This window comes from Gouania willdenowi, chromosome 14, assembly GCF_900634775.1.
Source record: "Gouania willdenowi chromosome 14, fGouWil2.1, whole genome shotgun sequence".
NCBI lineage: Eukaryota > Metazoa > Chordata > Actinopteri > Blenniiformes > Gobiesocidae > Gouania > Gouania willdenowi.
In genome coordinates this window covers 13,694,496-13,710,291 of record NC_041057.1, presented here as the reverse complement: position 1 = coordinate 13,710,291, position 15,796 = coordinate 13,694,496, and the positions used below count along the sequence as shown (strand labels likewise).

General features: G+C 37.4%; 1 protein-coding gene across 1 annotated transcript; it reads left to right on the top strand.

Annotated features, from left to right (window-relative positions):
* The first annotated feature begins 1,646 nt into the window (after positions 1-1,646).
* ube2b (ubiquitin-conjugating enzyme E2B (RAD6 homolog)) lies at positions 1,647-14,130 on the top strand. Its single transcript, XM_028466991.1, has 6 exons — positions 1,647-1,839; positions 6,557-6,637; positions 7,273-7,298; positions 9,762-9,851; positions 10,808-10,896; positions 13,787-14,130. Exons 1-6 carry the CDS (start codon positions 1,796-1,798, stop codon positions 13,913-13,915), a joined length of 459 nt encoding a protein of 152 aa, XP_028322792.1. The 5' UTR covers positions 1,647-1,795; the 3' UTR covers positions 13,916-14,130.
* Positions 14,131-15,796: the final 1,666 nt, after the last annotated feature.

The window sequence follows — 15,796 nt, the reverse complement described above, 5'->3', positions numbered from 1 at the left end:
GACAGTATTAATTTATTATTGGGTCTATTATTTGATTGTAATAGTCAATCTTAAATAGTCCTTTAATGTCAAAGGCGTGATCCATATGCTGGTTTAATCTAATCCAAATGATGGCAGGACTTTACAGAAGAGGTGCATTAACTCCAAATGGATTATGTAGATATTAAATTTAAGCCACTTACTGCAGAGTAGATTATCAGGCTGGAACACATGAATTTTCATTTTCTTCCACTGGCAAAACAGACGTCAAGTGGACTGACACTGGCAGCATTAGATGGAAACAATTTATTTTTTTTAATGATTATATATAAACCGTAGGAGTTGAAGGATTATTTCACCACTGCCACGTCCAAGTGTCAGAATACAAATGGTGAAATAACATGAATGAATATAGACAGTTTTGCACACTGATGACTCTGAGCGCCTCCATGTGTGAACTTTCATAAACTTGATAAGAAAGTTACACAGCTCTGTAGCCATGACAACTAAAAACTGCACTCTGTTGAGATTGTCTGTGTGTAGTGAATAATTCTTACATTTGCAGGCCTCCAGGCAAACATTGAATCTAAAGTTCAGCACGAGAAATTGCCTTTATACTTCAAGACTTTTTATCATAGAAAAGAATAAAAATGCTCTTTATTGTCATTGTTTGAAACAATGAAAAACCTTCTTTGCTTTTTTTTTATTTTTTTATTTTTTTATTTAAGAAAGAGCTTAAAAGTAGAAAAGTTATTCCACAGTGATGACAAAGGGCTCAGCTGATCCTTAAGCATTTTCCCTTGTTATTGTGCTGTTGGTTTTCTTTAACGGTGCAAAAAAACTATTTTTTATCCTCAATTTTTCATTGCCAAGATTTTTTTGTGATCAATATTACACAATATTTTACTATCTCATATAATCTTGTAGCATTTATTTTATGGAATGCCTTACTCTCACATTCATGGGTCTGTGATGATCCCCTGTTTCTTTCTTTGTTTATTTGGAATAGATACTGCATATTAATACATGTACAAGTTCGTTAATACATGTGTTAAAGTTTCATTTATTCAGACAACTGTTCCTTAGGAAATCAACTTTGATTCCCTGACATGTTTCGACTGGCAACTGCCAGTCTTCGCCAGAGGCGTCTGCTGATGGCTTTGATGTTTCTTTTGAAGTTTCCTTGACTTCCTCGTAGTAATTTCAGAAAGATTCTTTTTGTCTTCTTTTTGGAAAAAATATGTTATGGTTTCATTTATTCAGACAACTGTTCCTTAGGAAATCCACTTTCCACATATTAAAAAAGAAGATAAAAAGAATATTGCTGGAATTACTACATAAATACACACCCATAGAGTCCACACATAAAAGAAATTCTGATTATCTTTGTAAATACACAAATATATGGACAGTTTAGAGTTACAATATAAGGAAAAAAAACATTAAAGTAAAGAAAAAGAAGGCAAATTGACATGCAGTGCTGCATAATGTAATATAATTTTATATGGTATGGTAATAGGAAAAATAGTTTTTTCCTATTACCATGGGATTTCGTTGTATTTGGTGTAATATTAAACCGTGTCTTGGTGTTTTACAATCAGCTCATGTTCGTGACATTAAGTGGGCTGCGGCACGTGACTGTACGCGCTGACGTCACCATAAATCGCTGCCCAGTTGTTTTGAGAGAAAAAGAACAGAGCAGCAGGCGGAAGAAGAAGAAGACGCACCGGATTCGGTGTCGGACTCCCGTTCGTGTTCCTGCCGTACCGGCCTTTCTTATCTGTGTTCGCTCGTTTCTCTAACACATTTTTCAACCATGTCAACCCCGGCAAGGAGGCGGCTAATGAGAGATTTTAAAAGGTACGATTCCTTTTTTGGTTTCTCATCTCCCGTTTAGCTGCTGCTAGCAGAGTTAGCCGACAGAGCTAGCGCTAACGGAGCACAGCCTTTTACAATACGAGATAATAATAGCTAAGTGTTGCGAAATAGACGCTGTTTTCCCTGCGTTGTTGATGTCTAACATTATGAAAGATTGTGGATATATATTTTTTGTATTATGTTGCATTTCATATATAGCAGAAGGTTTATCATATGCAGCAGTGTTATTGTCTCATTAGGGTCTTTTTTCTACTCAGTATCCCTGCAGTTTAAGCCATCTGAGGTAAACTGTGACGTGTGTTTAAACTAGCTGTGTAGAATCAAATCTGATTTATATGTGACGTAGGGAAAGATATAATGTATTTTGGCTCAAACTGCCACTCTGTAGATGCTAAATGCAGACATTAAACCTGATTTATTATTCTACGAATTATATTTTTCTAATCTCAAGTCAGATTTTGCATAGGAAGAAGAAATGCAATATGTGTCAGCTTCTTAACAAACGTCTTTAAACCCCCCTGGCAGCAACGTGGCCAGCCTGGTGTTGCACAACTCTGGGGATCATGACCATTGGCTGCTCCATTTTAGTGTCAGCACAGTTAAAGTTACACTAAACTGATGAAATGGCACACAACTTGTGTTCTAAATAATTTATTTTCAACAGATGTCCGATTTGATTGTTGATCTTTAATGATTTCTTACAGAAATGTCAACAAACAGTACATATTTTGAATTTCAGTCATGTGTATGTACTTAACCAAATATAACAAGCTAGAACATAGCATTTTGTACCTTATTTGTCATAGCATCATAATTCATCATCATGCTACTGTGACTGTGTTGTCACCTGTTCATAATACCTGCTATTCACAATATGCTGCCTTGCTCCTAATGTTATCCCACATTACATGTAATTTACCCCCACACACCTGTTAGTATAGAATGGAAAAACAGAGAAACTCGTTCATTCTACCAACAGCAGCCAGCCGTTGAACCTGTCTGGATAAGGTGTCACTGTAACTTTAGCCTACTGTGCCAGTCCCCAGGTGGTAAACCGTAACACTGAGAGCACAAAGGCTCGTGTCTGTCCACTCTGAGGCTAGGAGGGGATTGAACCCAGGCTTATAGTGTGGTTGCTTAACTTTTTGTGCAATATGCAGGTCAAACCGCTTGCTAAATATGTCTTATGAAAGCCAGATGTTTGGGGCTGGCTCTTACTGTATGTTGCTGCCTGGCTGAGGGAGTTAGTGGACCATCTCAAAGCCTGCGCCGTTCTGAGTAATTTTGCCTTGAATTGAAACGAAATGGCGGAAAATAGTAGTGACATATTCTGGTGTTGTCTATCAACATATAAAGTTTGCAGCTTTTTTGGCTTACTAATGTAAACAAATCAAAACAGGGATTTGATTGTGTAGTTTTGGTGTAATAGATTTTGTGTATTTGCAATAGTTATACATTGAAAGGTCTTTTCTATTCGTGCAGCCTGGTGCTTGTAACTGTCCTATAATTACCCTAATCTACTCCTGCCAGACCTGTCACTAATTCTCACTTTTTGAGTAAAATAAAATAAAGTATCTGACTGTCAATGCAGTCGAGTCCAATACCATATCCCAGTATGAACCGAAAGCTTGGGCAGATTAATTCAAATGAGGTTAATTGCAGTGTGTCTCTCTGCAGTGTAAGACTCAGACACTGACCTGAACACACAACTAGCTTGTTTTATGTCTGTAAGCTCGTATTAAGGCAGCTTTTCTGCTCAGCATTGGTCAATCCGTGGTCCTTTTCTGGTCTTATCCTACTTGTGCGTGTTGCTGGTTTAAAGCAAAAATTGGACGCTCTAGTATAAAGCACAAAGGCAGGCATGTGGGCAGAATAAAGCTTGGCTGTTCCATTGAGTATGACACATATTCCGGTACTGTCTTTATTTGTCAAGGTGCAAAGATTCACCATTATCTAATGAAAATGTGCAGCAATACTAGAGCTGGGCAATATGGATCAAAATTTCTATCTCAATATTTTTTCTCAAAATTGGATATACATTTTAAATCTCGATAAATTTAATTCAAAAATGCATGATACAACAAAGTACACGAAGGAAGTAAAAAAATACACAATGGAAGTGGGACATTAATTAACAAACAGCTGCACAATATGTGCCACTTTTGGCTTTTTCCCCTGTAACACCATCTGTGAGTGAGTTCTGTAGTGAAATCCATCTTACTGAGCTTTTCAAAACTAGTATTGTAATACAAAATAAGCTATGAAAAACAAATATGCTTATTGATATAGGCGATATTGTGGTTTTCTATATCACCAAAATACAATTTTGATATATTTTGAATCTCAATATATTGCCCAGCCCTAAGCAATACTGCCTTGTAGGACCAGAGCCAGGTCTTTATTAAGTTTTAAAAAAAATAGACTATTATTTATAAAATTAAACACCATTGTTTTAGTAAATCTGCTAATTATGTCCTTTGTGCATGAATGTTTTTGATACCTAAAATGAGCACAAATCAAGAGTTGTTTTGGACATTGGTGTCTGTGTCTTTAGTGAAGCAGGCAGTAACACAAACTTGTAGTGACAGAATAACATTGCTGCCCGTCCTTCACTATCCTTTATGTCGTTTTTGTGCATGTGTTGACTGACGCACATTCAGTGATCATTGTGACAGTGAAGTTGATTGAGGAGAAGGTCGACTCGGTGGCTAAAGCTCTTAGCGTCAACAACACCTGGGCTCTGTTGCCCACTAAAGGCATGGTGATCCTACAGCAGTGCCTCAGAGGAGCACAAGCGTGTGTGACGAGTGCACTGCAGCTGATCCTCTGAGCCTCTGTCTGTTTAAAGTCATGTTGATACAGCATGTCCTGGTTTAACTGGTAATTACCCTGCAGCCAAGGTGTTAATGACAACCAGGGCTCTACACAAACTTTTCCAGTGGTGGCACCAAGATTTGGTCACACCTTAACTGGCATCCCGTAGTTTTGTATGAAGTAAAGATTGACAATGACTCGAGATGATATTTTCAAAATGTTTGAATATTTTGGTGTCAATATTAAGTTTTTCTGCAACAAGGAGTGGCTGAAATAACAGGTTTCTTTTATATCATTTAAAAGATGTAACAAAAAAAAAACGGCAAAAATAACAACAGGTTACATCATGTATTCTGTTTTTTTTTTTTTTTGTTCTTTATTTTGTAGAAATGCTGTACTTAATAGTGATATAACCAACTAAGCATCTGCAATTCTGCATTTCTTCACTCCATGGAATTCAATTCAGAGGGTCCAGATCTTATAGTGGGGTCTCCTAACCCTCTTCCTCTGGGGCAGGGATCTGCAACTTTTACTTAAAGTCCTCCTGGAGCCGAAAAAATAACTTCTCAATAAAGACAAAACAGTGCATAAAATTCTATAGTTATGTTTGATTTAATTTGATCTGATTTATATTGATCATGTAAATGGCACCTTCAAAACAGTTTAAAATAAAATAAATTAACATCAAGAAATAACAACAAAACAGTATCTTGCATCTTCAAATTCTTACGCATCTCAGTTTACATCAACACAATGTTTTATAAAGAAGATTTTTTTTTTTAATGTATTTAAAGGGTCACAAAAACTAACTTGAAGTTTGATAACACATGATCATGTGGTCAACACTTGCTAATTGCTCATTTCTTGCCACACATAAAGCATGCATATTGAACCGGCACATTGGTGGTTAAATTAATCTGTTCCACACACAATTAAAATCTCTATCTTCCAGAATAGTGTTTTTATTGGTTTAGTTAGTTCACCAGGGATTTATAACTTAAGGTTAGCCACAGGTGCAGGAAAGTTGATGGTCTGTAGATGTTGGTGAAGTAGGAAGGTGGCCGAGTCATTGCACAGTTAACTAATTGTTATATCATGATTTTATTTGTCATTAATAGCATCTGTAAGAAAATAACAATTCTTTATTTTAATTTTTGTTTTTTAAAGCTATCGGGATCCATTGCAAAAGAGTCAAAGAGCCACATTAGGCTCCAGAGCTGCAGGTTGCAGACCCCTGCCCTGGCAGAGCCACAGCTAAACATCTGGCCTGCCATCATAGTCCATCAGTTCTGGCCCCTCCATGCTAGTTCTGATGAGATCCTCCATATTATCCGTGTGAAGACTGGCCCTCATATCTGACTTTAAACCCATTTTGTGGTGAGAAGCATCTCTCGCTGACTGTGAGCTGTGTGTATGCTCTCTCACTCCGCTCGGCACGCTCTACTCCAATCTGCTCCCACCCCAGGTCCGATAACCACGCCCCACATGTGCTCCGTCACTCTGCTTCGTGCGCTCTACCCCGCCACCTTCGGGCCCCACGTCCGCTAGGCGCGCCCCCCCATGCGCTCTGTTGCTACGCGTGCTTGGACTCCTCAGCATGCACTTACCGTTTCCTCCTTTTGGATTTTCAAAATAAGGTCACCCTACGCACTCACACGGATGCGATCAGATGAAATTTTCACACTCACACACATACAAAAAAAAAACTCATGTGACCAATTTGGTCGCAGTCTCGAGCTCTAGAAACCCTTCGTCATCACGTTTCACCTTCTGGCTCGTTTTGGTCCTTTTTTTATATTATTCATTACTCATTTTAATTGTCTTTTTCCATTTTACTCAAATTCTTTTGCATCATCTTTAGTATCTCCTTTTCTGTCTTCATCAGACTTCAAGAAGATCCTCCCACTGGTGTGAGCGGAGCACCATCGGAGAACAACATCATGCTTTGGAACGCTGTTATTTTTGGGTGAGTCACTGTTCAAATCTTAACTTGTGTCTTAACTGAGCTGTGATGATTGTGATGCGAACACACCCACCTCCTGACTCCTGTGCCAGTCCCACTCTCCCATCCTGCTGCAGTTAAAGATGTTTTATTACACTGCTGGTTAGTGCACGGAGCATTCTGGGGGAGGCAGTGTAGAGTCACAGCAGGTGTTTGATGGAAGCGACTGCGATGTCACTCCTAATGAGACGAGGAAGTGTCGTATGTCAGGAAGAACAGATAAGCACTGAACCACGGGGCTCTCCTTGATTTTTTTGCGACTGCTTTAATGGTGCTCTGATGTACATTTTGAAAGGTAAACGACTTCCAGAGCAGCAGGAGGCTGTTAATTCTGTTCAAATTGTGATTTGTTTACTTGAGCTTAAGACTGCTGAAAACTTAACACGCTGCAATAAAAACCAACCGCAGATAAACATGAATGCTATCAGAAGAGAAACTGGGAAGTGGATTGAGTTTGAACTGATTGTAGTTTTAATTGTCTCCCTAACTGGGACTGTTTCAATGAGACGAACTGGGAAAATCAATTCTGGAGTCTGTGCTGCAAAGATCTCATGGGAATTTCTGGTGAAGAATAAAATGCTTTTTCTCTTTACTTTTAGGCCTGTGGGGACACCGTTTGAAGATGGTGAGTTGTGTTTTATGTCTTTTCTCTCAGCCATACGCAGCTTTGTGTTCATTGAAGGTGACACAGTAGAGATAGCTTCTAATACAAACAACAATCTGATGCTCCAGTTACATTACTTATCTTCCAATCAGATTACAAACCGACTACAACCAGGGTTGGAGTCACTTACATTTTTCAATTACAATTTCTTTAATTCTCCATGTTCAATTGCAACACAATTACGTTTACAGTGACCAGCATTTTTTCTAATTACAATTAAAAACAATCATTGTTTTACCCCTTAAGTAAATTACAATTACATTCTCAACTACTAATGTTCAATTACAATTAAAAACAATTACTGAGCCTTTATTAGATAACCCCATGTAATGTAATCGTCCTCTTGTGTTAGCTTTCTTTTAGCATCTCTTAAGATAACGGGTCCTAAATCAGCTGTAAAATAAACTAAAGAATATTGTCTATCATGTAATTGGTTTCTCATCTCTTGATTACCTTATTAGGCTTCCTAATCAATGAAAATATTGGTATTGATATTTTTGGTGTGGGTATCTGACCCTTTTTTCTTTCAGTATACCCCTAGCTTTCAATTCTTTTTAAAAATGGTAAAATGATCCTCAAGAGAACTAAGTTAGTGGGAAAACTTGATATGAAACACATTTTAATAATTTATGTATTGTTATTGTATAACTTACGTATTAACTACTAGAGCTGGGTATCACGGCCAGTTTCCTGAGTTGATTCGGTTTCGGTTATTAGGGCTTCGAATCGATTAATCACGATTCAATTCAGTATTGATTTATTTTTGAAATTTTACTTGGATATCATACATAATTTCAGAGAAAAAGCTGTTGGTATGAATCATCTACATTGTGAAATATTAGAAATATCACTATTTATGTAGACAAATCACTACAATGCAGTCACAAATAGGAAAATTCTTTATTTTCAGTTTGGTCCCTAAACAATAAAAAGGAAAAAGATTTATCCAGTGTTACACAAACAGTACTGGTTATAGATAGTTATTAAAGTAATAACTATTACTTTAATTTATGTAAACAAACATTTACGGGAACAGTGTTTCCAGAACACTAAGGTAATTAAGTTTGACAGTTTGAACATAACGCAGGGTTATCACCAGGAATTTTTACAGCATAGGGAGATCACGTGAAATGTTTAACTCTGAGGATCAAATTTTGTGAAGTAAAGCTAAAGTTGGGGTTTTTTGTTGTTTTTTAATCATTGTTTCCTTACTTTAAAGGTAAAATTTAGAGTTTATTTTATTTATTGTATTAAGTCATGCTTGGTATAGGTCCTGCACTAATAAATACTCAGACACTATATAGACAAGAAATAACATTTTATTCAAAAGACTGATTCCAAGATGCACTTTACAAATTTAACTGAGGTATTATAATGTTGGACCTGCAGTAATATTGGAACAAACACACACACACACACACGGAGAACGCATCAGGAGCTGCTTGAAGACTTTGTTTTCCACCACTGACGTACGGGCGTAACTATTTGCAAATACAAGCTGCAATAGACTGTTATTTTTATGGCACGCGAAGACTTGGAAGATAGTTGTAGCGATTCCGTCTTTTTCTTCTGTGTGAACCTGGACGCTGTGTCGGAGGCGGAATATAGCGCTTCAGAGTGGTACCTCATTAAGTGGTTTTTGAGATTTGTGGTATTTCTACAGTACCTTATTTCCTTATAGCTTTACTTTTGTCAAGCTCACGTGTGTGTTTTCATTTTTTGAAATACCAAAATAGTTCAAAACTTCTGACTTCAGCTGGGGCGGCTTACCTAGTGGTGCACCGTCTGCATCCGCCATGTTTGCACTGAAAGCACTCCGTGTTGCGCTGCTATCTTGAGAATACTAGGGATTAAGTAAAAATATAAATAAAATAAATATTGATTTCAGCACCTTTGCATCAATTTTTATAAATGGTAATTAAATTGATCCTAAATCGATATTTTTACTCAGCTATATTAACTACGTAAGCCATAGAACTGTAACATGGTTCTATGTAAATTGTAAATTACAGTTTTTATATGATTTCTATGCCACTTACAATTACAGTCAATTACCTGAACTCTGTTACCACAGTAAAAAAAATAATACAATTACAGTTATAATTATGTCATAATTGTAGTTAATAATCAATTACATGATTACAATTGACCCCACCCCTACAGTCATGATTATTGTTTGGACACAGTTACATCATCTATGTAACAGACACAGATTCCTGCCTGTTGTAGGATTTAAATTTGTTTCAATTGAAATCGCAGTAGTTTGTGTTTAGAGATAGAGATAGAGAGACACACAGACAATTGCTCTGAAAATCGTTAGATTAGCATTATCTAGTTTAGGTGGACATGTTGTAGTATCACGGTTCTTTCAATCACTGACATTTGTCTTCTCTTCCTTCCTCCGTCCTCTGTCTGTCACTGCAGGAACATTTAAGCTGCTGATAGAGTTTTCAGAGGAGTATCCTAACAAGCCTCCCACAGTTCGGTTTGTCTCCAGAATGTTTCACCCTAATGGTAAGTTAAGAATCAGATAATTAGATATACTTTAATAATCCCAGGGGGAAATGGCTGTTATTACAGTGAAATTATAGCAAGGAACGGATTATAACTGGGTGAAATAAGATGCATACAATGATCGGAAATGTAAACACAGTTATGAAATTTTATATGCATTAAAGTATAAGTATACATTATATAGGGCCCTATAAGATCCTTTTTTTTTTTCCAAATTCCATGTTTTTCACATTATTTTTAAGAATTAAGTTCTTTTTAGAAATATTGCAGTAATTTTCTAAGAATTTTTTTAACACGGAAATTTTAGGGCCCTAATTATATATCGTACATGTAAAGTCTACAGATGTACAATAGAAAAGCTGTTGGACTTGTCATTAGGCTGAGTGTATGTTGATTTAATATAATGGACTGATGAAATCTTTGTTCCCTAAGCTGTGAGGCTGCCCTATTGGCAGTGCTTTGGAAAATGAAAGGGAATATTTGTGCTTTGGTTGTTATCTCTTAAAGGGATCCTCCACTGTTTGTACAAACGTGGCTTAAAACCTCTGAAATGTCCTTATTAGAAGATCTATGCCTAACGAAACGCATTATTTTGCACTATATTCGTTTTATTAACTTTTAAAACTGGGACTAGTTTAAAGCTTAAGAGTCTGTGAGCCGCCATGAGGAGGATCCCTTTAATGACTTCGCTGTGTAAAGGGGAAAACCCTTTTCTTTTAATTTGTTGATAAGAACATAATCAATGGTGATTCAAGTTATTTTGAACAGAAAATGAACTTGCACAGTTGTGTACCTTTAATGTGTGTGATATAAACTCCTGACTTTGATAATACTGTTAGAATGCTAACTTTAGCGTCTGTGAAATGAACACAGCCCCTCATGGTTCAAACTGAGCACAGATGATGAGCTGATATTTAGTGTCTAATGTCTTTTTCTGTTCTTCTTGTGTTCATCAGTTTACGCAGATGGCAGTATATGTTTAGACATTCTTCAGAATCGCTGGAGCCCGACATATGATGTGTCATCCATACTCACCTCCATCCAGGTCAGTTGCTCTACCGGCCTTTTTTTTCTTTCTCTAACATGCTAATATGGCTTATTAAGTCCTATTGATGGTTGCTGCTTAATGAGTCATAAAATACATGGTTTGTGCTCTCACAGTTTGTCCCAAACTAAGACCAAACAAGTTAAGTTTTTTTTTCTGTAAAATAAATGTGTGATTTATGAAACCAAAGATGTCATAATTGATACGTAAGGTAAAAAGTACACTTTCTGAGAATACTGAGGTGCATTGATTACCTTGTTGGTGAGGCAAGATGATATGAAAGACGACATGTTGACCCAAACATCCATAGAGGGCAACATTTCCCTATGACGTGTCCATGACAGACTGAATAAAACAGGCAGCAGCTCAATAAACTTCAAATAAAAACTTTAGTGTGCACTGTAATGTTTAAGGCAGTGGTTTTCAACCTTTTTTGGATTGTGACCCCATTTTGATATCACAGATTGACCTGTTGATTTGCTAACACTTAAACATACTGCCTTCCAGAACGTTTGGATTTTTGTACATTCCCACTAACAGGTCAACCTGGTACCTATGCAAGATTTACATTTGGGGCAATTTGGTGAGGGTCCTGTTCCATACTTACTATAAATATGCGGAGAGGTGTAAATATGGTGCAAGATATTTTACTGTAATTCTTTATCTGTTGCAAATTGAAATTCTGGAAGGCAGTTGTAAAATCTCATCCCACACACCATCATCTATTACACATTTAAGCAAACTACAACAGGATGTCCTTAAACAGGTTCAAGCTCAATATCTCAGAATAGAATTTGTATATGAAGTGTTTTTGTTTCTAACACCTAATAAAAAATGGATCCTGTATTGCTGCGTTCACACCAGATGCGTCACGAAATGTTCGTACGACCATATTACAAACACAGTCAATGGACAGATGCAAAATCTTTCCTCTGCGGCGGTGCGGTCCGATCCTCACATCAAAAGCGTTGGCCGTGCAAGCGCACTCCCGATTTTCCGTCATGTTCGCAACAGTTGAAAATATTGAACTCCTGCGACTGTTTCACATGACGAAAGCCACAGTCTTTGTTGACGATGACGTCAGGCCGTCAACGTGGACACCGGTGTGTTCACCCATTCAACCATGGAGTAGAAGCTGTGTGTGACCACCTGGAGCTGTATGACATGGCCTTTATAACCGGGACCGGACTAGGAAGGTGGAGGAGAATCAGTGAGGAGGTGGTAATAGCAGGTAAAAGTTGTCTCTGTAGCACTGAGCTAGGATAGCATTAGCCGCTAATCACACCGGCTTTTTTCACTGGTGGTTTATGTTTATGAGAGGAGAAAAAGGAGCGCAGCTCCTCGCTTCAGCAGGCAGTGAAACTCATCAAATTGGATGTGTCGCTGGTGACGTGCATATGAAATGAATGGGACATTTTTTGATCTTGTGGAACGTTTCGTGGGGCAGATGTGTCCGGTGCCTCAGAAGACGCATTCGGTGTGAATGCAGCATAAGTGTGAGTCGTTTAGGATTTCCAATGAGTTGTTTTATTTTATTTGTAGAGAAAGAAAATTGAGAGAAAGTAAATACAGTTGTTAAAGATTGTGTTGTTTTAATTCTAAAAAAAAAAGAATATTAATTTAAACTTTTTAGAAATATAATTTGAATTGTTTTTTATTTTTTTTTATCAAATACTAGACATTTCAGGTGACCCCATTTAAATTCAAGGTGACTCCAAAGTTGAAAAACACTGGTTTAAGGTCTTAATTGGCGCAATACTGTATAAAAAGGGCTGTCAAATCCAAAGAAGACATTTAGTGACTCTTTGTTTCCCAACATGTGCCAAAAGTAATCCTAACATAGTACTAGAATATTTAATAACTGTCTAAGTTGTCTTTTAAAATCTTCACTTAAGGCAAAGAGTAAAAACTGCAAGGAAACCACAGGTGGATGTAATTTAATAGTCAACACATGTTCATTTTGTTAGGCCGCATCCAAATAGCCCCTCCTATCTCCTTTCCTATCCACTTTTCCTTAACCCCTGGAAGTATCAGCCATGATGAGGACCATTCCAATTCTCCAAAAACAAAGGAAATGAGGCTCAATGCTTCCTTTTTTTTTACCCCCTTTAGCCTAGGAAACACTGATGCATCCTTTACCAAAGTGGACAAGATAATGCTGACTCACAATTTTTTGAGGCGACAACATTTAAAGGGACCAAGCTCATCCGTGTGGTCATGGAAACTCATGACTGAAAACAGACACTCTGTCGTTCAAGAAAAAGGGATCAGAGACATTTGTAGCCACATTATGCTTTATTCAACAAATGTAATTCACCTCGGAATGCTTTGTGTGGTTGTACATTTGTATGCCTACAATGTTGTGTAGGCCTATATCTTGCATAAATTTGATAATTTCTTAAAATCATGGAATGATGGATTAATATTGATTTCTGAGTGGAAGGTGATTGTAAGCAAACATTCTCAAAGATTGACTTTTGTTCCTTGTAGCCTCTTTTCCTTTGATTTACATTCAAAACTTGTGATATTTGAGATTATATGAGCGGAACGTGTTATATATGTGCTTTTCGTGGTCCTTTTTCAGAAATGTGTAGTTTTTTTAACCACGGCAGACGTCGCTAACCTTCACCTCCGACAGATTATTACGTTCGCTAGTGGAAGTGTGTCTGATTGTCAAAACAACGTGATCACCTTAGCATAACACCTTTAGGAAGTCTCCTAACACCTTTCCTTAACCCCGTGGGAAAAGTGGATAGGAAAAGAGATAGGAGGGACTATATGGATGCTGCTTTAGTCTTAAAGGAATGCATTCTGTTATCTATTACTTAAGCCTGTTCTCAGCCCTGTGTAGTGGCTCAGAGTCTGATTTATTTGTTCATTTTCTCTTCAGTCTTTGCTGGACGAGCCAAACCCCAACAGTCCAGCCAACAGCCAGGCCGCACAGCTGTATCAGGAAAACAAGAGGGAGTACGAGAAGAGGGTGACGGCCATCGTGGAGCAGAGCTGGGTGGACGTCTGAACCACCTCCACTCTTCTCTTCTTCATCATCCCTTCATCAGTCTCTCATTTTTACCTCATGAAGAAAATAACACAGCTACTATATTCAAAGAACTCAAAGTGCCACCCTGGAAAAAAATAAATAAAACAACCAAAACCCAAATGGACGTTCACTTGCTTGCCAACGCATTTTAAGAAAGAGAGAAACTCGATCTGGGTTTTTGTATTTTTTCTGTCTTCAATTTTACTTCTTTTTTTATTGCATGATGTGAAATAAGTTATTGCTAACAGAATTTTGTAATATATCTGTGTTTGTTTGGTCTTGCGCTTTTTTTGGTTTTATTTTTCTTCTTTTTACTCTTTTTGTATGGTTTGCCAATGTGCACACAGCTTGTTCGTTTTAGGTGAGGCGCAGCAATGATGGCATCAGCATGTATTTTAGGTCACTGGGCGTGTGTGGGAACAATGGAAATGCCTTCGGAAGTCGGTAGCGTCACTATTCTTGAAGTGATGTGTGGATGTAGCTGACGAAGAACAATTCCCGCCGCTTTCAGAATATCTCTGGCTTTGTGAGAAGACACTGGAGGTTTGGGCTGCTGCAGTTGCCAGGTCTGAGACTGCCATATACTGATGAATCATCACTCCCTGAGTGTGGTTGAAAGCGCTCTGCTCCGAGGTAAAGGAATGTATCCAGTCTGCGGGAGGGCTGCAGATTGGATGTGGATTGATATTCTGTGGTTAAAGGCAGTGCGTTTTGATTTAAATCATCTTTTGTTTAAAAGATCAGGATTGTTTATTCTTTAAAGCCCCAAGTTTAAAAAAACAAAAATAGGAAAATTTCTAATTGTTTAAAAAAGTTAAAAAAAAAAATAACACTTAAAATATAAGGAAGGCTCCGTGAGAGAAAAAAAAGGTAGTAGACATACTTTCAATACAAATCCGAGTTGTGCAGAATCTGCACAGCAACTCGCATGGTATGAAATCATGTAAATGACTGTGTGTGCTGTTTGTTTTTTATTTTTTTAAGTGGACTGTTACACAAACGTGACATCAGCACATTTTCTAACAGTTTCACGCCTCTTTCGTCTCCTTTTTTTTTTTTTGCATTGGTTTCTTACACCCAGATAAAGTCCACACAAGCATAAATCCACATATAATCCCCCACAGCAGACACAAAAAGCTCATTTGTGGCTCGTGACTTGTTTAATCTAATAAGCAGATAGGATATGTTATCAAATTTTGTGATTTAAACAAATGTATACTTATAACAATATGCTGTATAAACATAATAAAACACATTTTTCAGACTTTGATGCTGGTTGTGCGTGTCATTTCTTAGTGTTTTAGAGAATCTGTTGCTTTGGCTGTAATGTTCTTTTTTTCCCATGATGTGCGTTTGCCCGTCATGCGGATAAACAGGACTTACGGTCAGAGGAGGCTGCATCAGTGAAGCAGGCTGCCTGGAATCAGAATCAGCTTTATTGGCCAGGTACCGTTTAGAACAATACCAGGAATTTGACTCTGTAGTTGCAGTGAAAGAGTACACATCAACACACCGGAGCAGCCATTAGCAACAGTAATATGTCAGGGACTGACACGATTTAGCAAAAACATCTGAGTTTTTAAACTTTATTTTTATTGTCGTTACTTGTTCACTTTCTGTAAATGCACAAACATCTCCCTTTGGAGTGTGTTGTTTAGTCACTTCATCTTCATACAAATTGTATAGTTATTTTTATCCCCTTCCACACTAAAAATCTGATCTACTTAATGAACTATCTTTATTCAGCTTTAATTTGTTGAATCATGCAGATTTTTTCACATTATTTTTACCTGTTTAAAATGACTAACATTGACAATGTGACATCACATTAAGATCCTGGATCCTTCTGTGTGCATTGTC

What these genes read in the sequence shown, in the direction of transcription:
- ube2b (XM_028466991.1), top strand. Translation starts at nt 1,796, where the DNA reads ATGTCAACCCCGGCAAGGAGGCGGCTAATGAGAGATTTTAAAAG. An exon ending in TGGAACGCTGTTATTTTTGG is followed by an intron (nt 6,638 to 7,272) that starts GTGAGTCACTGT and finishes CTTTACTTTTAG; the next exon opens with GCCTGTGGGGACACCGTTTG. An exon ending in GGGGACACCGTTTGAAGATG is followed by an intron (nt 7,299 to 9,761) that starts GTGAGTTGTGTT and finishes CTGTCACTGCAG; the next exon opens with GAACATTTAAGCTGCTGATA.